This window comes from Pristiophorus japonicus, unplaced genomic scaffold, assembly GCF_044704955.1.
Source record: "Pristiophorus japonicus isolate sPriJap1 unplaced genomic scaffold, sPriJap1.hap1 HAP1_SCAFFOLD_445, whole genome shotgun sequence".
In the NCBI taxonomy this organism is placed as follows: domain Eukaryota; kingdom Metazoa; phylum Chordata; class Chondrichthyes; family Pristiophoridae; genus Pristiophorus; species Pristiophorus japonicus.
In genome coordinates this window covers 255,713-278,746 of record NW_027254347.1, presented here as the reverse complement: position 1 = coordinate 278,746, position 23,034 = coordinate 255,713, and the positions used below count along the sequence as shown (strand labels likewise).

The following is a 23,034-nucleotide window of genomic DNA, read 5'->3' as shown; positions in this document are numbered from 1 at the left end:
TTAAACATTGATGTGGTGAAACAATTTAAGCTCCCCTCCTCCACCATGACGCATGTGGACAGCTATTTTGTCCCTATCGAGCGGCGCCATGTTGTGCCACCATCTCGGCTTGCTGTAAGATAATCGGCGATGGAACCAGAGGGGGAGATGGGGAGAATGTGTTTTGACGCAGCGAGTTGTTGTGATCAGGAAGGCGCTGCCTGAAAGGGCGGTGGGAGCAGATTCAATCGGGACTTTCAAATGGGGGAATTGGGTAAATACTGGGCGGGGGGAAATGTGCCGGGCTGTGGGGAAAGAGCAGGGGGGAGTGGGACTGATTGGATCGCTCTGTCACAGAGCCGGCACAGCACGGGCTCCATGGGCCCAATGGGCTCTGTCATGTATTTGTTTCTTGGGTTCTATGCTATGGGTCATCGTCAACATATTTATGTGGCGTACGAAAGCATGGGCCTTACACTAAACATCTGTAAGACAAAGGTCCTCCACCAGCCTGTCCTCACCGGACAGCACTGCCCCCCAATCATCAAGATCCACGGCGCGGCCCTGGACAACGTGGACCATTTCCCATACCTCGGGATCCTCATCAACAAGAGCAGACATTGACGACGAGATCCAGTGCGCCAGTGCAGCCTTCGGCCGCCTGAGGAAAAGAGTGTTTGAAGACCAGGCCCTCAAATCTACCACCAAGCTCATGGTCTACAGGACTGTAGTGATACCCGCCCTCCTGTATGGCTCACAGACATGGACCATGTACAGTAGACACATCAAGTCGCTGGAGAAATACCACCAACGATGTCTCCACAGGATCCTGCAAATCCCCTGGGAGGACAGACGCACCAACGTTAGCGTCCTCGACCAGGCCAACATCCCCAGCATCGAAGCACTGACCACACTCGACCAGCTCCGCTGGGCAGGGCCACATTGTCCGCATGCCCCGACACGAGACTCCCAAAGCAAGCGCTCTACTCGGAACTCCTTCACAGCAAATGAGCCAAAGGTGGGCAGAGGAAACGTTACAAGGGACCACCCTCAAAGCCTCCCTGATAAAGTGCAACATCCCCACCGACACCTGGGAGTCCCTGGGCCCAAAGACCAGTCTGCCCTAAGTGGAGGAAGTGCATCCGGGAGGGCGCTGAGCACCTCGAGTCTCGTCGCCGAGAGCGTGCAGAAACCAAGCGCAGGCAGCGGAAGGAGCGTGCGGCAAACCAGTCCCACCCTCCCCTTCCCTCAACCACTGTCTGTCCCACCTGTGACAGGGACTGTGGCTCTCGTATTGGACTGTTCAGCCACCTGAGGACTCATTTTAAGAGTGGAAGCAAGTCTTCCTCGATTCCGAGGGACTGCCTATGATGATCTTTGCTTAAGAATTCATAGCAACACATTGCTATTAAGAATCTAGTTGGTTTATTAGCAAAGGTTTAACAATCACACTGAACATTACCAGTTCATCCACCGGGCTCACAACCACCTGCTCCATCGTGGATCCCCCGAACCCAACTGGCTGGGGTTTTATTGAGTCTTGTGAACATCACGTGACTTGATCAGCCACTCACAACGCAACAGCTCTGCAAACCTGTGAGCATCCTCACAGGGGCATACATTGCAGGCAGTGCTGGACCTCGTCGTCGATGTCTGCCCTCGCTGATAGACTCCCGAGGTATGGAAAATGGTCCACGTTGTCCAGGGCCACGCCGTGGATTTTTATGACTGGGGGGAAGATCTGTATGGCGGGGTCAGGTTGGTGGAGGACCTTTGTCTTATGGATGTTTAGTGTAAGGCCCTTGCTTTTGTATGCCTCGGTGAAGGTGTTGACGATGTTTAGCGTTCAGCCTCTGAATGTGTGCGCAGACGCAAGCGTCGTCCGCAAGACGGAAAGTGAGCCCCCAGGTGGGCAGAGGAAACGGTTCAAGCACACCTTCAAAGCCTCATTGATAAAGTGCAACATCCCCACCGGCACCTAGAAGTCCCTGGCCGGGGAATGCCCGAAGTGGAGGAAGTGCATCCGGGAGGGCGCTGAGCACCTCGAGTCTCGTCGCCGAGAGCGTGCAGAAACCAAGCGCAGGCAGCGGAAGGAACGTGCGGCAAACCAGTCCCACCCGCCCCTTCCCTCAACCACTGTCTGTCCCACCTGTGACAGGGACTGTGGGTCCCAAATTGGACTGTACATCATCATCATAGGCAGTCCCTCGGAATCGAGGAAGACTTGTTTCCACTCTTAACGTGAGTCCTCAGGTGGCTGAACAGTCCAATACGAGAGCCACAGTCCCTGTCACAGGTGGGACAGACAGTGGTTGAGGGAAGGGGAGGGTGGGACTGGTTTGCCGCACGCTCCTTCCGCTGCCTGCGCTTGGTTTCTGCACGCTCTCGGCGACGAGACTCGAGGTGCTCAGCGGCCCTCCCGGATGCACTTCCTCCACTTAGGGCGGACTTGTCTTTGGGCCAGGGACTCCCAGGTGTCGGTGGGGATGTCGCACTTTATCAGTCACCTGAGAACTCACGTTTAGAGTGGGAGGAAGCCTTCCTCGATTCCGAGGGATTGCCGATGATGATGGCACATTACAGACGCCTTCTTGCTTGTTTGGTCCGCCCTGTTCCCGTGGGGAATAACTGCTCTCCATTTCTTCCAGGAACGTTTCTACGGCCTGGGCTGCCGCAGACACTGCGACTGTGACAAGGCGGAGCACTGTGATCCCGTCACCGGCCTCTGTCACTGCGCCCCGGGGTGGACAGGTAAGGAAACCCCTGGTCGACTCCAGGCATAGGCCCGATTTTAACCCGGGCTGGTGGGCAGGGGAGCTGGGGGCGGCAGGACCTGGAGTGAACATTGCCTGGCACAAGGTAACTTGAGAATGGGAAGGAGTGGGTGCCACTGGGGACTGATCGCGGGGGGGGGGAGAGAGGAATCGTCACACTGCTGAAACCCTCATCCGTGCCATTGTTACCTCCAGACCTGACTATTCCAACGCACTCCTGGCCGGCCTCCCACATTCTACCCCACGCAAACTAGAGGTGATCCAAAACTCGGCTGCCCCCGTGTCCTAACTCGCACCGAGTCCCGCTCACCCATCACCCCCTGTGCTCGCTGCCCCCGTGTCCGAACTCGCACCGAGTCCCACTCACCCATCACCCCCTGTGCTCACTGCCCCGTGTCCTAACTCACACCCAGTCCCGCTCACCCATCACCCCCTGTGCTCACTGCCCCCGTGTCCTAACTCACACCGAGTCCCGCTCACCCATCACCCCCTGTGCTCACTGCCCCCGTGTCCTAACTCGCACCGAGTCCCGCTCACCCATCACCCCCTGTGCTCGCTGCCCCGTGTCCTAACTCACACCGAGTCCCACTCACCCATCACCCCCTGTGCTCACTGCCCCCGTGTCCTAACTCGCACCCAGTCCCACTCACCCATCACCCCCTGTGCTCGCTGCCCCCGTGTCCTAACTCACACCCAGTCCCACTCACCCATCACCCCCTGTGCTCGCTGCCCCGTGTCCTAACTCGCAACGAGTCCCGCTCACCCATCACCCCCTGTGCTCGCTGCCCCCGTGTCCTAACTCACACCCAGTCCCGCTCACCCATCACCCCCTGTGCTCGCTGCCCCGTGTCCTAACTCGCACCGAGTCCCGCTCACCCATCACCCCCTGTGCTCGCTGCCCCCGTGTCCTAACTCGCACCCAGTCCCACTCACCCATCACCCCCTGTGCTCGCTGCCCCCGTGTCCTAACTCACACCCAGTCCCACTCACCCATCACCCCCTGTGCTCGCTGCCCCGTGTCCTAACTCGCAACGAGTCCAGCTCACCCATCACCCTCTGTGCTCGCCGCACCGAGTCCCACTCACCCATCACCCCCTGTGCTCACTGCCCCGATGTCCTAACTCGCACCCAGTCCCGCTCACCCATCACCCTCTGTGCTCACTGACCTACATTGGCTCCCGGTTAAGCAGCGCCTCAATTTCAAAATTCTCATCCTTGCTTTCTCTTTCCTCCATGGCCTTCGCCCCCTCCCTATCTCTGTAACCTCCTCCAGCTCCTACACCCCTCCCTATCTCTGTAACCTCCTCCAGCCCCTACACCCCTCCCTATCTCTGTAACCTCCTCCAGCCCCTACATTCCTCCCTATCTCTGTAACCTCCTCCAGCCCCTCGCCCCTCCCTATCTCTGTAACCTCCTCCAGCCCCTCGCCCCTCCTTATCTCTGTAATCTCCTCTAGCTCCACAACCCCACCCCCGAGATGTCTGCACTCCTTCAATTCTGCCCTCCTGAGCATCCCTGATTATAATCACTCCACCTGTTGTGTATGGAGAAAGAGTCAGACTGAACACTGAGCTCAAAGTAAAGTGTGACCTTAGTCTTTTATTGCAGGTCTCCAGAGTGCCTCTCCAACCTGCGAAGCCTCCTTAAATACCTGTGCTCCCAAGGGATTATGGGATCCCTTAGGACTCCAGAGGATGAGCCCTCTGGTGGCTGTACAAAGTAAATATAAGTCCACATATATAACAACACTCCCCCCCCCCCCCCTCCCAAAGTCAATAGTGTAACTATTTACAATGTGAGTCGATCTGGGGCCCTTCTTGCCCTGGTTGATCGTCTCGGTGTGAAAGCTGGTGTTGTTGAATCATTTGTTGGGTCCTCGCTGGGCTGCTGTGCAGCTGGCCTTGCTGGGCTGCCTGGTGTGTTGGGCCCTGGGGGGCTGCCTGGTGTGTTGGGCCCTGGGGGGCTGCCTGGTGTGTTGGGCCTTGCTGGGCTGCTGTGGGTGATGGGTTCTGCTTCGTGGTCAACCGTGGTGCCGGTTGCCACTGGTGTGTATGTTGGGGGATCAAAAAAGGTAGGGTCCAAGGTGGGCTGCTCAGGATAGTCCGTGAATCGGAATTTGATTTGGTCCAAGTGTTTCCGGTGAATGAGTCCATTTGAAAGTTTGACCCGAAACACCCTGCTCCCCTCTTTGGCCACGACAGTGCCGGGAAGCCACTTGGGACCTTGTCCATAATTTAATACAAATACAGGATCATTGATTTCATTCTCACGTGACACATTTGCACTATCATGGTATGCACTTTGTTGAAGCCGCCTGCTCTCTACCTGTTCATGTAGATCAGGGTGAACTAACGAGAGCCTTGTCTTAAGTGCTCTTTTCATGAGCAGTTCAGCAGGTGGGATCCCAGTGAGTGAGTGGGGTCTCGTGCGGTCGCTAAGCAGGACTCGGGATAGGCGAGTCTGCAGTGAACCTTCAGTTACCCTCTTCAAGCCTTGCTTGATGGTTTGCACTGCTCTCTCTGTCTGACCATTGGATGCTGGTTTAAACGGGGCAGATGTGACATGTTTGATCCCGTTATGGGTCATGAATTCTTTGAACTCAGCACTGGTAAAACATGGCCCGTTGTCACTCACCAGGACATCGGGTAAGCTGTGTGTGGCAAACATGGCCCGCAGGCTTTCAGTGGTGGCAGCGGACGTGCTAGCCGACATTATCTCACATTCAATCCATTTGGAGTACGCATCTACAACCACAAGGAACATTTTACCCAAGAACGGGCCTGCATAGTCGACGTGTACCCTAGACCACGGTTTGGAGGGCCAAGACCATAAACTTAGCAGCGCCTCCCTGGGTACATTGCTTAACTGCGAGCATGTATTACATCTGTGAACGCAGGACTGTAAGTCCACATCGATACCGGGCCACCACACGTGGGATCTGGCTATCGCTTTCATCATTACGATGCCTGGGTGGGTACTGTGGAGGTCATTGATGAAGGTGTCTCTGCCCTTCTTGGGGACCACTACTCGATTGCCCCACAGAAGGCAGTCTGCCTGTATAGTCATTTCATCTTTGCACCGCTGGCAGCTTTATCTCTTCCTGCTTTTCCACTGGGACACTGGACCAGCTCCCGTGAAGCATACAGTTTTTGACCAGGAACAACAAGGGGTCCTGGCTTGTCCAGGTTTTGATCTGCCGGGCAGTGACGGGTGATTGCTCACTCTCAAATGCTTCCATAACCATGGCTAGATCTGCGGGCTGCGCCATTTCCATCCCCGTGGTGGGCAATGGCAGCCTACTGAGAGCATTGGCGCAGTTTTCTGTGCCTGGCCTGTGGCGGATGGCGTAGTTGTATGCGGACAACGTGAGCGCCCATCTCTGGATGTGGGCCCCTGCATTAGTATTTATTCCCTTACTCTCGGAAAACAGGGATATGAGTGGCTTATGGTCAGTTTCCAATTCGAATTTTGGCCCAAACATTGATGCATTTTCTTTACCCCATAGACACACGCTAACGCTTCTTTTTGAATCATGCTGTAGCCTCTCTCAGCCTTAGACAGACTCCTGGATGCATAAGCAACCGGTTGCAATTTCCCAAAATCATTAGCTTGTTGCAATACACACCCGACACCATATGACGACGCATCACATGCTAGTACCAAACGCTTACATGGATCATACAACACAAGAAATTTGTTTGAGCATAACAATTTTCTCGTTTTTACAAAGGCATTTTCTTGGCTTTTGCCCCAAACCCATTCGTCCCCTTTACACAGTAAGACATGCAGTGATTCTAACAGTGTGCTGAGACCCAGTAAGAAGTTACCAAAGTAGTTCAGGAGTCTCAGAAACGACCGCAGCTCCGTCACGTTCTGTGGCCTCGCTGCGTTCTCGATTGCCTCCGTCTTCGTGTTGGTGGGCCTGATGCCATCCGCCGCGATCCTCCTTCCCAGGAACTCCACTTCAGGCGCCAGGAAAATGCACTTCGAGCGTTTTAACCTGAGCCCCACGTGGTTGAGTCGACTAAGAACCTCCTCCAGGTTCTGCAGGTGCTCGACTGTGTTCCGACCTGTGACCAAGATGTCGTTCTGGAAGACCACGGTGTGCGGGACCGACTTCAGTAAACTTTCCATGTTTCTCTGGAATATCGCCGCTGCTGATCGAATTCCAAACGGGCATCTGTTATAAATGAAAAGACCTTTGTGCGTGTTGATGCAGGTGAGGGCCTTCGATGATTCCTCCAGCTCCTGCGTCATGTAGGCTGAAGTCAAATCCAGCTTCGTGAACGTCTTTCCTCCCGCCAATGTTGCAAAGAGGTCGTCGGACTTTGGTAGTGGGTATTGGTCCTGCAGGGAGAAATGATTGCTAGTTACTTTGTAATCGCCACAGATTCTGACGGTGCCGTCTCCCTTGAGGACTGGGACAATAGAACTGGCCCACTCGCTGAACTCGATTGGTGAGATGATGCCTTCTCTTTGCAGCCGGTCTAGCTCGATCTCCCCTTTCTCTCATCATGTACGGCACTACTCTCGTCTTGTGATGGATGGGCCGTGCCCCCGGAATTAGGTGGATCTGCACTTTTGCTCCTTGGAATTTCCCGATGCCTGGTTTGAACGGCGAAGGGAACTTGTTTAAGACCTGGGCACACGAAGTGTTGTCAGCGGGTGATAGTGCTCAGACGTTGTCCCAGTTCCAGCGTATCTTTCCCAGCCAGCTCCTGTCAAGCAGCGTGGGACCATCGCCTGGTACCACCCAGAGTGGTAGCTTGTGCACCGCTCCATCGTAGGAGACCTTTACAGTAGCACTGCCGATTACAGGAATCAGTTCCTTTGTGTAAGTTCTTAGTTTCGTGCGAATTGGAGTTAAGACTGGCCTTGAGGCCTTGCTGCACCACAATTTCTTGAAAGTCTTTTTGCCCATGATGGACTGGCTTGCGCCCGTGTCCAGCTCCATTGACACTGGGAGTCCATTTAGTTCAACATTCAGCATTATCGGGGGACAATTTGTGGTGAATGTGTGCACCCCATGTACCTCTGCCTCCTCGGTCTGAGGCTCTGGTTCATCGTGATCCTCCGTGGATCTGTCCTCTTCTGGTGGTTTGCAGGATTAACAGGGTTTGCAGCTCACCTGCACATACGTTGGAGGTGTCCCATTGTTCCACAACCCTTTCAAACATACCCTTTGAATCGGCATGAATGGAATTGATGATCACCCCCGCAGTGCCAACAAGGGGTGTTAATGGCCTTGCATTCATCACCCTTGATGGTGGACTCTGCGGACATGCAGCTGCAGGCATGTGTGACCTGCCCTGTACATTGCGATTTGAAAACAACATCATTTTGTTCACAGTACTTGTAGCAGCACTCATGTGCTGAGAGATTTGCTTCGTATCGTCACTGGTGGCAATGAACGCCTGGGCTATCACTATAGCCTTACTCAAGATTGGGGTCTCTCCAGTCAAAGGTTTGCGAAGTATGGTTTTGTGACCAATGCCAAGTACGAAAAAGTCTCTGAGCATGTGCTCCAAATTTCCTCCAAATTCGCAATGTCCTGCAAGGCGTCTTAGCTCGGCGACATAACTCGCCACTTCCTGGCCTTCAGACCTTTTGTAGGTGTAGCACCGGTACCTCGCCATCAGAACGCTTTCCTTCGGGTTCAAATGCTCTCGGACCAGTGTGCACAAATCGTCGTACGATTTCTCCGTGGGTTTCGCTGGAGTGAGCAGATTCTTCATGAGGCCATACGTTGGTGTCCCACAGACGGTGAGGAGAATCGCCCTTCGTTTGGCAGCGCTCTCTTCCCCATCTAGATCGTCGGCCACCAAGTATTGGTCGAGTCGCTCCACAAAAGTTTCCCAATCATCTCCCTCCGAGAATTTCTCCAGGATGCCCACTGTTCTCTGCATCTTTGGGTTCGCTATCTGTATCTCGTCGCCAGTTGTTATGCCTGGAGAAAGAGTCAGACTGAACACTGTGAGCTCAAAGTAAAGTGTGACCTTAGTCTTTTATTGCAGGTCTCCAGAGTGCCTCCCCGACCTGTGAGGCCTCCTTAAATACCTGTGCTCCCAAGGGATTATGGGATCCCTTGGGACTCCAGGAGATGAGCCCTCTGGTGGCTGTACAGAGTAAATACAAGTTTACAGATATAACACCACCATTGGAGGCCGTGCCTTCAGCTGCCTGGGCCCCAAGTTCTGGAACTCCCTCCCTAAACCTCTCCGCCTCGCTCTCCTCCTTCAAGACACTCCTTAAAACCGACCTCTTTGACCCAGCTTTTGGTCATTTGCCCTAATTTCTCCTTATGCGGCTCGGTGTTAAATATTTTTTCTCACAATCGCTCTTGTGAAGCGCCTCGGGATGTTTCACCAAGTTAAAGGCGGTATATAAATGCAAGTTTTTGTTGTTGAGTGACGTCTTCAGACCCCGGTGTTTATATCAAAGGGGTCCCCACATCTCGCCCACCCAGCACGGGCAGGACACGGCCCGGTTAAGATGGCGGCAGGCGGTAACGCTCTGGCTCGTGCACCGGCCGCCATTTTGATTTCCCGTTGCTGCCTGGCGGCCAGGCATAAAATTGGGCCTCAGGAGCCCACAGAGCCCCGGTTTAGTCAGTCACAACAACAACTCGCGTTTATATAGCACCTTTAACGTAGTAAAACGTCCCAAGGTGCTTCACAGCAGTGTTACGAGATAAAAAAAGAAGTAAATTTGACACCGAGCCCCCTAAGTAGAAATTAGCGTAGGTGACCAAAAGCTGGGTCAAAGAGGGAGGTTTTAAGGAGCGTCTTAAAGGAGGAGAGAGAGGCGGAGAGGTTTAGGGAGGGAGTTCCAGAGCTTGGGGCCCAGGCAGCTGAAGGCACGGCCACCGATGGTGGAGCGATTATAATCAGGGATGCTCAAGAGGGCAGAATTAGAGGAGTGCAGAGATCTCGGGAGGGTTGTAGTGGGGCTGGAGGAGGAAACCGAGATAGGGAGGGGCGAGGGCCATGGAGGGATTTGTAAACAACGATGGAGAATTTTTTAATCCAGGCGTTGTTTAACCGGAAGCCAATGTAGGTCAGTGAGCACAAAGGGTGATGGGTGAGCGGGGCTCCGTGCGAGTTAGGACACGGGGCAGCGAGCACAGAGGGTGATGGGTGAGCGGGACTCAGTGCGAGTTAGGACACGGGGCAGCGAGCACAGGGGGTGATGGGTGAGCGGGGCTCGGTGCGAGTTAGGACACGGGGCAGCGAGCACAGAGGGTGATGGGTGAGCGGGACTCGGTGCGAGTTAGGACACGGGGCAGCGAGCACAGGGGGTGATGGGTGAGCGGGGCTTGGTGCGAGTTAGGACATGGGGCAGCGAGCACAGAGGGTGATGGGTGAGCGGGACTCAGTGCGAGTTAGGACACGAGGCAGCGAGCACAGGGGGTGATGGGTGAGCGGGACTCGGTGCGAGTTAGGACACGAGGCAGCGAGCACAGGGGGTGATGGGTGAGCGGGACTCGATGCGAGTTAGGACACGGGGGCAGCAAGCACAGGGGGTGATGGGTGAGCGGGACTCGGTGCGAGTTAGGACACGGGGGCAGCGAGCACAGAGGGTGATGGGTGAGCGGGACTCGGTGCGACTTAGGACACGGGGGCAGCGGACACAGCGGGTGATGGGTGAGCGGGACTCGGTGCGAGTTAGGACACGGGGGCAGCGAGCACAGCGGGTGATGGGTGAGCGGGACTCGGTGCGAGTTAGGACACGGGGCACAACACTGATCGTCTGCTGAACTAAGAGCCTCCTCTGGCGGGTTAATGCGTCATTGGCTGATCAGCCATGAGGTTCCTCACAGGCGGCCGGAACATGGTTGCAATGTTGAGCTGCCCGCCCGCGCTGTCCCTTTAAGGATACGACACAGGAACTTGCTGTGGGAAAGTGGCGTAACTAGGCAGTAAGCGGGGGCTTTTACTGATGAGGGGGGGCTTTTCTGATATCCTGTAGAAGGATGGCGGGTTAGCGCTCGCTGAGCCGAGGGAGGTGACTCCCAGAGGGAGGAGCGGAGGAACGAATGCCTGAGAGTCACTGAAACTATCACCACTCTCCGCTGCCCCCCAATGTCCAAGTATGGACCAGCACTGGCACAGCGCACATCGTAATGGCCGGTGATGGTACCCAGAGTAAGGACAGGACACATTACAGAAAAACGGAGTGAGCATTGACACCACTGTGTCACCAAATGAGTTGGATATGGGGCGGAAACAATCTATTTAAACGGAGTCTCTGATGTACAACGAACAAAATCTATTTCAACGGCACATGACAGCAAACAGTCTACAGAATCTATTTACACAGAACGTCAATGAACTATAGCAAACAAGCTCATGACCGAAACTACAACTAAATCTCCCAATAAAGGCGTGATTATTTCCCCAGCACAATGCAGTGCGAGGAGGCTGGTTGAAGAATACTAAAATGATGCGCGTAGAATCAAGCATAGTCGCCAACGGATAGAGAATTGGCTAGCTAACAGAAAGCAGAGAGTCGGGATAACTGGGTCCTTTTCGGGTTGGAAATCGGTGGTTAGTGGTGTGTCACAGGGATCGGTGCTGGGACCACAACTGTTTACAATATACATAGATGACCTGGAAGAGGGGACAGAGTGCAGTGTAACAAAACTTGCAGATGACACAAAGATTAGTGGGAAAGCGGGTTGTGTAGAGGACACAGAGAGGCTGCAGAGAGATTTGGATAGGTTAAGCGAATGGGCTAAGGTTTGGCAGATGGAATACAATGTCGGAAAGTGTGAGGTCATCCACCTTGGGAAAAAAAAACAGTAAAAGGGAATATTATTTGAATGGGGAGAAATTACAACATGCTGCGGTGCAGAGGGACCTGGGGGTCCTTGTACATGAATCCCAAAAAGTTAGTTTGCAGGTGCAGCAGATAATCAGGAAGGCGAATGGAATGTTGGCCTTCATTGCGAGAGGGATGGAGTACAAAAGCAGGGAGGTCCTGCTGCAACTGTACAGGGCATTGGTGAGGCCGCACCTGGAGTACTGCGTGCAGTTTTGGTCACCTTACTAAAGGAAGGATATACTAGCCTTGGAGGGAGTACAGAGACGATTCACGAGGCTGATTCCGGAGATGAGGGGGTTAACTTATGATGATAGATTGAGGAGACTGGGTCTTTACTCGTTCAGAAGGATGAGGGGTGATCTTATAGAAACAGTTAAAATAATGAAAGGGATAGACAGGATAGAGGCAGAGAGGTTGTTTCCACTGGTCGGGGAGACTAGAACTAGGGGGCACAGCCTCAAAATACGGGGGAGCCAATTTAAAACCGAGTTGAGAAGGAATTTCTTCTCCCAGAGGGTTGTGAATCTGTGGAATTCTCTGCCCAAGGAAGCAGTTGAGGCTAGCTCATTGAATGTATTCAAATCACAGATAGATAGATTTTTAACCAATAAGGGAATTAAGGGTTACGGGGAGCGGGCGGGTAAGTGGAGCTGAGTCCACGGCCAGATCAGCCATGATCTTGTCGAATGGCGGAGCAGGCTCGAGGGGCTAGATGGCCTACTCCTGTTCCTAATTCTTATGTTCTTATGTGCAGTTTCTGGGGCGTGATTGATGTGGGCACTTACCCGACCACCAGCTCTCTGGCCGGGACCTGTGGGCCTGTGGAGGGGGGTGGTGTCGGCGTACGCTCAGCGCTACCCCCCCGCCCACCCCAGTGGTCTCACCGTGACGCTAACGCCGCACCCTCCTGTCTTTCTGGAATCCTGCAGGCCCCCGCTGCGATCGTGGCTGCGAGTCGGGCCGCTGGGGTCGGGACTGCGTCTCGGAGTGTCGCTGCCAGAACGGAGCCTGGTGTCACCGGGAGAACGGGACCTGCCTGTGCAGCCCGGGATACAGGGGCTCCAGCTGCCTACGCCGTGAGTAACCGTGGCGACCGGCATCTCGCATTTACACGCTGCCTCCAACCGAGCAGAATGTCCCAAGGCGCTTCACAGGAGCGAGTTCAGACAATATTTCAGACCGATATGTTATTGTGTTCCTGTGTCCCTGTGTCTGTGTTCCTGTGTCCCCTGTGTCCCTGTGTTCCTGTGTCTGTGTTCCTGTGTCCCTGTGTCTGTGTTCCTGTGTTCCTGTGTCTGTGTTCCTGTGTTCCTGTGTCCCTGTGTCTGTGTTCCTGTGTTCCTGTGTCTGTGTTCCTGTGTCCCTGTGTTCCTGTGTCTGTGCTCCTGTGTCCCTGCGTCTGTGTTCCTGTGTCCCTGTGTCTGTGTTCCTGTGTCCCTGTGTCTGTGTTCCTGTGTTCCTGTGTCTGTGTTCCTGTGTCTGTGTTCCTGTGTTCCTGTGTCCCTGAGTCTGTGTTCCTGTGCCCCTGTGTCTGTGTTCCTGTGCCCTTGTGTCTGTGTTCCTGTGTCCCTGTGTCTGTGTTCCTGTGTCCCTGTGTCCCTGTGTCTGTGTTCCTGTGTTCCTGTGTCCCCTGTGTCCCTGTGTTCCTGTGTCTGTGTTCCGGTGTTCCTGTGTTCCTGTGTCTGTGTTCCTGTGTTCCTGTGTCCCTGTGTCTGTGTTCCTGTGTCCCTGCGTCTGTGTTCCTGTGTCCCTGTGTCTGTGTTCCTGTGTCCCTGTGTCTGTGTTCCTGTGTCCCTGTGTCCCTGTGTCTGTGTTCCTGTGTCCCTGTGTCCCTGTGTTCCTGTGTCTCTGTATCTCTGTGTTCCTGTGTCCCTGTGTCTGTGTTTCTGTGTCCCTGTGTCTGTGTTCCTGTGTCCCTGTGTCTGTGTTCCTGTGTCCCTGTGTTCCTGTGTCTCTGTATCTCTGTGTTCCTGTGTCCCTGTGTCTGTGTTCCTGTGTTCCTGTGTCCCTGTGTCTGTGTTCCTGTGTCCGTGTGTCTCTGTGTCTCTGTTTTCCTGTGTCCCTGTGTCTCTGTATCTCTGCGTTCCTGTGTCCCTGTGTTCCTGTGTCTCTGTGTTCCTGTGTCTCTGTGTTCCTGTGTCCCTGTGTCCCTGTGTCCCTGTGTTCCTGTGTCCCGGTGTCTCTGTGTTCCTGTGTCTCTGTATCTCTGTGTCCCTGTGTCTCTGTGTCTCTGCGTCCCTGTGTTCCTGTGTCCCTGCGTCCCTGTGTTCCTGTGTCTCTGTGTTCCTGTGTCCCGGTGTCTCTGTGTCCCTGTGTCTCTGTATCTCTGTGTCCCTGTGTCTCTGCGTCCCTGTGTTCCTGTGTCCCTGCGTCCCTGTGTTCCTGTGTCTCTGTATCTCTGTGCCCCTGTGTCCTTGTGTTCCTGTGTTCCTGTGTTCCTGTGTCTCTTATCTCTGTGTTCCTGTGTCTGTGTTCCTGTGTCCCTGTGTCTGGGTTCCTGTGTCCCTGTGTCTGTGTTCCTGTGTTCCTGTGTCCCTGTGTCTGTGTTCCTGTGTCCCTGCGTCTGTGTTCCTGTGTCCCTGTGTCTGTGTTCCTGTGTCCCTGCGTCTGTGTTCCTGTGTGCCTGTGCCTGTGTTCCTGTGTCTGTGTTCCTGTGTCCCTGTGTCTGAGTTCCGGTGTTCCTGTGTCTGTGTTCCTGTGTTCCTGTGTGTCTGTGTTCCTGTGTCCCTGTGTTCCTGTGTCCCTGTGTCTGTGTTCCTGTGTCCCTGTGTTCCTGTGTCCCCGTGTCTGTGTTCCTGTGTCCCCGTGTTCCTCTGTCCCTGCGTCCCTGTGTTCCTGTGTCTGTGTTCCTGTGTCCCTGTGTTCCTGTGTCTCTGTATCTCTGTGTTCCTGTGTCCCTGTGTCTGTGTTCCTGTGCTCCTGTGTCCCTGTGTCTGTGTTCCTGTGTCCGTGTGTCTCTGTGTCTCTGTGTCTCTGTGTCCCTGTGTTCCTGTGTCCCTGTGTCTCTGTATCCCTGTGTTCCTGTGTCTCTGTATCTCTGTATCTCTGTGTTCGTGTGTCCCTGTGTTCCTGTGTCTCTGTGTTCCTGTGTCCCTGTGTCCCTGTGTTCCTGTGTCCCGGTGTCCCAGTGTCCCTGTGTCTCTGTATCTCTGTGTCCCTGTGTCTCTGTGTCTCTGCGTCCCTGTGTTCCTCTGTCCCTGCGTCCCTGTGTTCCTGTGTCTCTGTGTTCCTGTGTCCCGGTGTCTCTGTGTCCCTGTGTCTCTGTATCTCTGTGTCCCTGTGTCCCTGTGTCTCTGCGTCCCTGTGTTCCTGTGTCCCTGCATCCCTGTGTTCCTGTGTCTCTGTATCTCTGTGTCCCTGTGTCTCTGTGTCTCTGTGTCTCTGTGTCCCTGTGTTCCTGTGTCCCTGCGTCCCTGTGTTCCTGTGTCTCTGTATCTCTGTGTTCCTGTGTCTCTGTGTCTATGTTCCTGTGTCTGTGTTCCTGTGTCCCTGTGTCTGTGTTCCTGTGTCACTGTGTCTGTGTTCCTGTGTCCCTGTGTCTGTGTTCCTGTGTTCCTGTGTCCCTGTGTCTGTGTTCCAGTGTCCCTGTGTCCCTGTGTCTCTGTATCTCTGTGTTCCTGTGTTCCTGTGTCCCTGTGTCTGTGTCCCTGTGTCCCTGTGTCTCTGTATCTCTGTATCTCTGTGTTCCTGTGTCCCTGTGTCCCTGTGTCTGTGTCCCTGTGTCCCTGTGTCTCTGTATCTCTGTGTTCCTGTGTCCCTGTGTCTGTGTCCCTGTGTCCCTGTGTCTCTGTATCTCTGTATCTCTGTGTTCCTGTGTCCGTGTGTCCCTGTGTCTCTGCATCTCTGTGTTCCTGTGTCCCTGTGTCCCTGTGTCTGTGTTCCTGTGTCCCTGTGTTCCTGTGTCTCTGTATCTCTGTGTTCCTGTGTCCCTGTGTCTGTGTTCCTGTGTCCCTGTGTCTGTGTCCCTGTGTCCCTGTGTCTCTGTATCTCTGTGTTCCTGTGTCCGTGTGTCCCTGTGTCTCTGTATCTCTGTGTTCCTGTGTCCCTGTGTCTGTGTTCCTGTGTCCCTGTGTTCCTGTGTCTCTGTATCTCTGTGTTCCTGTGTCCATGTGTCTGTGTTCCTGTGCTCCTGTGTCCCTGTGTCTGTGTTCCTGTGTCCGTGTGTCTCTGTGTCTCTGTGTCTCTGTGTTCCTGTGTCCCTGTGTCTCTGTATCCCTGTGTTTCTGTATCTCTGTATCTCTGTGTTCCTGTGTCCCTGTGTTCCTGTGTCTCTGTGTTCCTGTGTGCCTGTGTCCCTGTGTTCCTGTGTCCCGGTGTCTCTGTGTCCCTGTGTCTCTGTATCTCTGTGTCCCTGTGTCTCTGTGTCTCTGCGTCCCCGTGTTCCTCTGTCCCTGCGTCCCTGTGTTCCTGTGTCTCTGTGTTCCTGTGTCTCTGTGTTCCTGTGTCCCTGTGTCCCTGTGTTCCTGTGTCCCGGTGTCTCTGTGTCTCTGTGTCTCTGTATCTCTGTGTCCCTGTATCTCTGTGTCCCTGTGTCTCTGTGTCTCTGCGTCCCTGTGTTCCTCTGTCCCTGCGTCCCTGTGTCCCGGTGTCTCTGTGTCCCTGTGTCTCTGTATCTCTGTGTCCCTGTGTCTCTGTGTCTCTGCGTCCCTGTGTTCCTGTGTCCCTGCGTCCCTGCGTCCCTGTGTTCCTGTGTCTCTGTGTTCCTGTGTCCCGGTGTCTCTGTGTCCCTGTGTCTCTGTATCTCTGTGTCCCTGTGTCTCTGTGTCTCTGCGTCCCTGTGTTCCTGTGTCCCTGTGTCCCTGCGTCCCTGAGTTCCTGTGTCTCTGTATCTCTGACTTCCTGTGTCCCTGTGTCTATGTTCCTGTGTCTGTGTTCCTGTGTCCCTGTGTCTGTGTTCCTGTGTTCCTGTGTCCCTGTGTCTGTGTTCCTGTGTCGCTGTGTCCCTGTGTCCGTGTGTCTCTGTATCTCTGTGTTCCTGTGTCCCTGTATTCCTGTGTTCCTGTGTTCCTGTGTCCCTGTGTCTCTGTATCTCTGTGTTCCTGTGTCCGTGTGTCCCTGTGTCTCTGCATCTCTGTGTTCCTGTGTCACTGTGTTCCTGTGTTCCTGTGTTCCTGTGTTCCTGTGTCCCTGTGTCTCTGTATCTCTGTGTTCCTGTGTCCCTGTGTTCCTGTGTTCCTGTGTCCCGGTGTCTCTGTGTCCCTGTGTCCCTGTGTTCCTGTGTCCCGGTGTCTCTGTATCTCTGTGTTCCTGTGTCACTGTGTTCCTGTGTCTCTGTGTTCCTGTGTTCCTGTGTTCCTGTGTCCCTGTGTCTCTGTATCTCTGTGTTCCTGTGTCCCTGTGTTCCTGTGTCCCTGTGTCCCTGTGTTCCTGTGTCCCGGTGTCTCTGTATCTCTGTGTTCTTGTATTCCTGTGTTCCTGTGTTCCTGTGTCCCTGTGTCTCTGTATCACTGTGTTCCTGTGTCTGTGTGTCCCTGTGTCTCTGCATCTCTGTGTTCCTGTGTCCAAGTGTTCCTGTGTTCCTGTGTTCCTGTGTCCCTGTGTCTCTGTATCTCTGTGTTCCTGTGTCCGTGTGTCCGTGTGTCTCTGCATCTCTGTGTTCCTGTGTCCCTGTGTTCCTGTGTTCCTGTGTCCCTGTGTCTCTGTATCTCTGTGTTCCTGTGTCCCTGTGTTCCTGTGTCTCTGTGTTCCTGTGTTCCTGTGTTCCTGTGTCCCTGTGTCTCTGTATCTCTGTGTTCCTGTGTCCCTGTGTTCCTGTGTCCCTGTGTTCCTGTGTCTCTGTATCTCTGTATCTCTGTGTTCCTGTGTCTCTGTGTTCCTGTGTTCCTGTGTTCCTGTGTTCCTGTGTCCCTGTGTCTCTGTATCTCTGAGTTCCTGTGTCCGTGTGTCCCTGTGTCTCTGCATCTCTGTGTTCCTGTGTCCCTGTGTTCCTGTGTTCCTGTGTCCCTGTGTCTCTGTATCTCTGTGTTCCTGTGTCCCTGTGTTCCTGTGTCTCTGTGTTCCTGTGTTCCTGTGTTCCTGTGGCCCTGTGTCTCTGTATCTCTGTGTTCCTGTGTCCCTGTGTCCCTGTGTCTCTGTGTTCCTGTGTTCCTGTGTCCCTGTGTCTCTGTATCTCTGTGTTCCTGTGTCCCGGTGTCTCTGTGTCCCTGTGTCCCTGTGTTCCTGTGTTCCGGTGTCTCTGTATCTCTGTGTTCCTGTGTCCCTGTGTTCCTTGTGTTCCTGTGTCCCTGTGTCCCTGTGTTCCTGTGTCCCTGTGTCCCTGTGTTCCTGTGTCCCGGTGTCTCTGTATCTCTGTGTTCCTGTGTCCCTGTGTTCCTGTGTCTCTGTGTTCCTGTGTCCCTGTGTCTCTGTATCTCTGTGTTCCTGTGTCCCTGTGTTCCTGTGTCCCTGTGTCCCTGTGTTCCTGTGTCCGGTGTCTCTGTGTCCCTGTGTCCCTGTGTTCCTGTATCTCTGTGTTCCTGTGTCCCTGTGTTCCTGTGTCTCTGTGTTCCTGTGTCCCTGTGTCTCTGTATCTCTGTGTTCCTGTGTCCCTGTGTTCCTGTGTCCCTGTGTTCCTGTGTCCCGGTGTCTCTGTATCTCTGTGTTCCTGTGTCCCTGTGTCTCTGTGTCCCTGTGTCTCTGTGTCTCTGTGTCCCTGTGTCTCTGTGTTCCTGTGTCCCTGTGTTCCTGTGTCCGGTGTCTCTGTGTCCCTGTGTCCCTGTGTTCCTGTATCTCTGTGTTCCTGTGTCCCTGTGTTCCTGTGTCTCTGTGTTCCTGTGTCCCTGTGTCTCTGTATCTCTGTGTTCCTGTGTCCCTGTGTTCCTGTGTCCCTGTGTTCCTGTGTCCCGGTGTCTCTGTATCTCTGTGTTCCTGTGTCCCTGTGTCTCTGTGTCCCTGTGTCTCTGTGTCTCTGTGTCCCTGTGTCTCTGTGTTCCTGTGTCCCTGTGTCTCTGTGTTCCAGTGTCTCTGTATCTCTGTGTTCCTGTGTCCCTGTATCTCTGTGTTCCTGTGTCCCTGTGTACCTGTGTCTCTGTGTCCCTGTGTTCCTGTGTCCCTGTGTCCCTGTGTCCAAGTGTTCCTGTGTCTCTGTGTTCCTGTGTTCGTGTGTCCCCGTGTTCCTGTATCTCTGTGTTCCAGTGACCCTGTGTCCCTGTGTTCTTGTGTCCCTGTGTCTCTGTGTCCCTGTGTTCCTATGTCCCTGTGTTGCTGTGTCTCTGTATCTCTGTGTTCCTGTGTCCCTGTGTTCCTGTGTCTCTGTATTTCTGTGTTCCTGTGTCCCTGTGTCTCTGTATCTCTGTGTCCATGTGTCCCTGTGTTCCAGTGTCCCTGTGTTCCTGTGTCTCTGTGTCTCTGCATCTCTGTGTTCCTGTGTCCCTGTGTTCCTGTGTTCCTGTGTCCCTGTGTCTCTGTATCTCTGTGTCCCTGTGTCCCTGTGTACCTGTGTTCCTGTGTCTCTGTGTCTCTGTCTCTCTGTGTCTCTGTGTTCCTGTGTCTCTGTGTCTCTGTGTCCCTGTGTCCCTGTGTCTCTGTCTCTGTGTCTCTGTGTCCCTGTGTCCCTGTGTCTCTGTGTCTCTGTGTTCCTGTGTCCCTGTGTCTCTGTGTTCTTGTGTCACTGTGTCTCTGTATCTCTGTGTCCCTGTGTCCCTGTGTCTCTGTGTCTCTGTGTTCCTGTGTCCCTGTGTCCCTGTGTCTCTGTATCTCTGTGTCCATGTGTCCCGGTGTCCCTGTGTCTCTGCATCTCTGTGTTCCTGTGTCCCTGTGTTCCTGTGTTCCTGTGTCCCTGTGTCTCTGTATCTCTGTGTTCCTGTGTCCCTGTGTTCCTGTGTCTCTGTGTTGCTGTGTCTCTGTATCTCTGTGTTCCTGTGTCCCTGTGTTCCTGTGTCTCTGTATTTCTGTGTCCCGGTGTCTCTGCATCTCTGTGTTCCTGTGTCCCTGTGTTCCTGTGTTCCTGTGTCCTTGTGTCTCTGTATCTCTGTGTTCCTGTGTCCCTGTGTTCCTGTGTCTCTGTGTTCCTGTGTTCCTGTGTTCCTGTGTCCCGGTGTCTCTGTATCTCTGTGTTCCTGTGTCCCTGTGTTCCTGTGTCCCTGTGTCCCTGTGTTCCTGTGTCCCGGTGTCTCTGTATCTCTGTGTTCCTGTGTCCCTGTGTCCCTGTGTCCCTGTGTCTCTGTATTCCTGTGTTCCTGTGTTCCTGTGTCCCTGTGTCTCTGTATCTCTGTGTTCCTGTGTCCGTGTGTCCCTGTGTCTCTGCATCTCTGTGTTCCTGTGTCCCTGTGTTCCTGTGTTCCTGTGTCTCTGTATCTCTGTGTTCCTGTGTCCCTGTGTTCCTGTGTCTCTGTGTTCCTGTGTTCCTGTGTCCCGGTGTCTCTGTATCTCTGTGTTCCTGTGTCCCTGTGTTCCTGTGTTCCTGTGCCTCTGTATCTCTGTGTTCCTGTGTCTCTGTGTTCCTGTGTTCCTGTGTTCCTGTGTCCCTGTGTCTCTGTATCTCTGTGTTCCTGTGTCCCTGTGTTCCTGTGTCTCTGTGTTCCTGTGTTCCTGTGTTCCTGTGTCCCTGTGTCTCTGTATCTCTGTGTTCCTGTGTCCCGGTGTCTCTGTGTCCCTGTGTCCCTGTGTTCCTGTGTCCCGGTGTCTCTGTATCTCTGTGTTCCTGTGTCCCTGTGTTCCTTGTGTTCCTGTGTCCCTGTGTCCCTGTGTTCCTGTGTCCCTGTGTCCCTGTGTTCCTGTGTCCCGGTGTCTCTGTGTCCCTGTGTCCCTGTGTTCCTGTGTCCCGATGTCTCTGTGTTCCTGTGTCCCTGTGTTCCTGTGTCTCTGTGTTCCTGTGTCCCTGTGTCTCTGTATCTCTGTGTTCCAGTGTCCCTGTGTTCCTGTGTCCCTGTGTCCCTGTGTTCCTGTGTCCCGGTGTCTCTGTGTCCCTGTGTTCCTGTGTTCCTGTGTCCCGGTGTCTCTGTATCTCTGTGTTCCTGTGTCCCTGTGTTCCTGTGTCTCTGTGTTCCTGTGTCCCTGTGTCTCTGTATCTCTGTGTTCCTGTGTCCCTGTGTTCCTGTGTCCCTGTGTTCCTGTGTCCCGGTGTCTCTGTATCTCTGTGTTCCTGTGTCCCTGTGTCTCTGTGTCCCTGTGTCTCTGTGTCTCTGTGTCCCTGTGTCTCTGTGTTCCTGTGTCCCTGTGTCTCTGTGTTCCAGTGTCTCTGTATCTCTGTGTTCCTGTGTCCCTGTATCTCTGTGTTCCTGTGTCCCTGTGTCTCTGTGTCCCTGTGGTCCTGTGTCCCTGTGTCCCTGTGTCCAAGTGTCCTTGTGTCTCTGTGTTCCTGTGTTCCTGTGTCCCCGTGTTCCTGTATCTCTGTGTTCCAGTGACCCTGTGTCCCTGTGTTCCTGTGTCCCTGTGAATCTGTGTCCCTGTGTTCCTGTGTCCCTGTGTTGCTGTGTCTCTGTATCTCTGTGTTCCTGTGTCCCTGTGTTCCCGTGTCTCTGTATTTCTGTGTTCCTGTGTTCCTGTGTCCCTGTGTCCATGTATCTCTGTGTCCATGTGTCCCTGTGTTCCAGTGTCCCTGTGTTCCTGTGTCTCTGTATCTCTGTATTCCTGTGTTCCTGTGTCCCTGTGTTCCCGTGTATCTGTATTTCTGTGTTCCTGTGTTCCTGTGTCCCTGTGTCCATGTATCTCTGTGTCCATGTGTCCCTGTGTTCCAGTGTCCCTGTGTTCCTGTGTCTCTGTATCTCTGTATTCCTGTGTTCCTGTGTCACTGTGTCTGTGTCCCTGTGTCCCTGTGTCTGTGTTCCTGTGTGTCTGTGTCCCTGTATCCCTGTGTCTCTGTGTCTCTGTCTTTCTGTGTCTCTGTGTTCCTGTGTCTCTGTGTCTCTGTGTCCCTGTGTCCCTGTGTCTCTGTCTCTGTGTCTCTGTGCCCCTGTGTCCCTGTGTCTCTGTGTCTCTGTGTCTCTGTGTTCCTGTGTCCCTGTGTCTCTGTGTTCTTGTGTCCCTGTGTCTCTGTATCTCTGTGTCCCTGTGTCCCTGTGTCTCTGTGTCTCTGTGTCTCTGTGTTCCTGTGTCCCTGTGTCCCTGTGTCTCTGTATCTCTGTGTCCCTGTGTCCCGGTGTCTCTGTGTCTCTGTGTCCCTGTGTCTCTGTATCTCTGTGTCCCTGTGTCTCTGTGTCTCTGCGTCCCTGTGTTCCTGTGTCCCTGCGTCCCTGTGTTCCTGTGTCTCTGTGTCTCTGTGTCCCTGTGTCTCTGTGTCTCTGTGTCCCTGTGTTCCTGTGTCCCTGAGTCCCTGTGTTCCTGTGTCTCTGTATCTCTGTGTTCCTGTGTCTCTGTGTCTATGTTCCTGTGTCTGTGTCCCTGTGTCTGTGTTCCTGTGTCCCTGTGTCTGTGTTCCTGTGTCCCTGTGTCCCTGTGTCCGTGTGTCTCTGTATCTCTGTGTTCCTGCGTTCCTGCGTTCCTGTGTTCCTGTGTCCCTGTGTCCCTGTGTCCCTGTGTCTCTGTATCTCTGTGTTCCTGTGTTCCTGTGTCCCTGTGTTCCTGTGTCCCGGTGTCTCTGTATCTCTGTGTTCCTGTGTCCCTGTGTCTCTGTGTCCCTGTGTCTCTGTGTCTCTGTGTCCCTGTGTCTCTGTGTTCCTGTGTCCCTGTGTCTCTGTGTTCCAGTGTCTCTGTATCTCTGTGTTCCTGTATCCCTGCATCTCTGTGTTCCTGTTTCCCTGTGTACCTGTGTCTCTGTGTCCCTGTGTTCCTGTGTCCCTGTGTACCTGTGTCCAAGTGTCCCTGTGTCTCTGTGTTCCTGTGTTCCTGTGTCCCCGTGTTCCTGTATCTCTGTGTTCCAGTGACCCTGTGTCCCTGTGTGCCTGTGTCCCTGTGTCTCTGTGTCCCTGTGTTCCTGTGTCCCTGTGTTGCTGTGTCTCTGTATCTCTGTGTTCCTGTGTCCCTGTGTTCCCGTGTCTCTGTATTTCTGTGTTCCTGTGTTCCTGTGTCCCTGTGTCCATGTATCTCTGTGTCCATGTGTCCCTGTGTTCCAGTGTCCCTGTGTTCCTGTGTCTCTGTATCTCTGTATTCCTGTGTTCCTGTGTCCCTGTGTCTTTGTTCCTGTGTCCCTGTGTCTGTGTTCCTGTGTTTCTGTGTCCCTGTGTCCCTGTGTCTGTGTTCCTGTGTCCCTGTGTCACTGTGTCTGTGTTCCTGTGTTCCTGTGTTCCTGTGTCCCTGTGTCTCTGCGTCCCTGTGTTCCTGTGTCCCTGCGTCCCTGTGTTCCTGTGTCTCTGTGTCTCTGTGTCCCTGTGTCTCTGTGTCTCTGTGTCCCTGTGTTCCTGTGTCCCTGCGTCCCTGTGTTCCTGTGTCTCTGTATCTCTGTGTTCCTGTGTCTCTGTGTCTATGTTCCTGTGTCTGTGTCCCTGTGTCTGTGTTCCTGTGTTCCTGTGTTCCTGTGTCCCTGTGTCTGTGTTCCTGAGTCCCTGTGTCCCTGTGTCCGTGTGTCTCTGTATCTCTGTGTTCCTGCGTTCCTGCGTTCCTG

General features: G+C 54.0%; 1 protein-coding gene across 1 annotated transcript in view; it reads left to right on the top strand.

Moving 5' to 3' along the window:
* LOC139251815 (multiple epidermal growth factor-like domains protein 10) overlaps positions 1 to 23,034 on the top strand; it is a gene marked incomplete at its 5' end in the record, with an annotated part of 196,648 nt that overhangs the window by 26,044 nt on the left and 147,570 nt on the right. The window contains 2 exons of the mRNA XM_070873307.1: positions 2,628 to 2,730; positions 12,506 to 12,652. Of these exons, the coding sequence (XP_070729408.1) occupies positions 2,628 to 2,730; positions 12,506 to 12,652 (250 nt within the window). The remainder of the gene's footprint in view (positions 1 to 2,627; positions 2,731 to 12,505; positions 12,653 to 23,034) is intronic.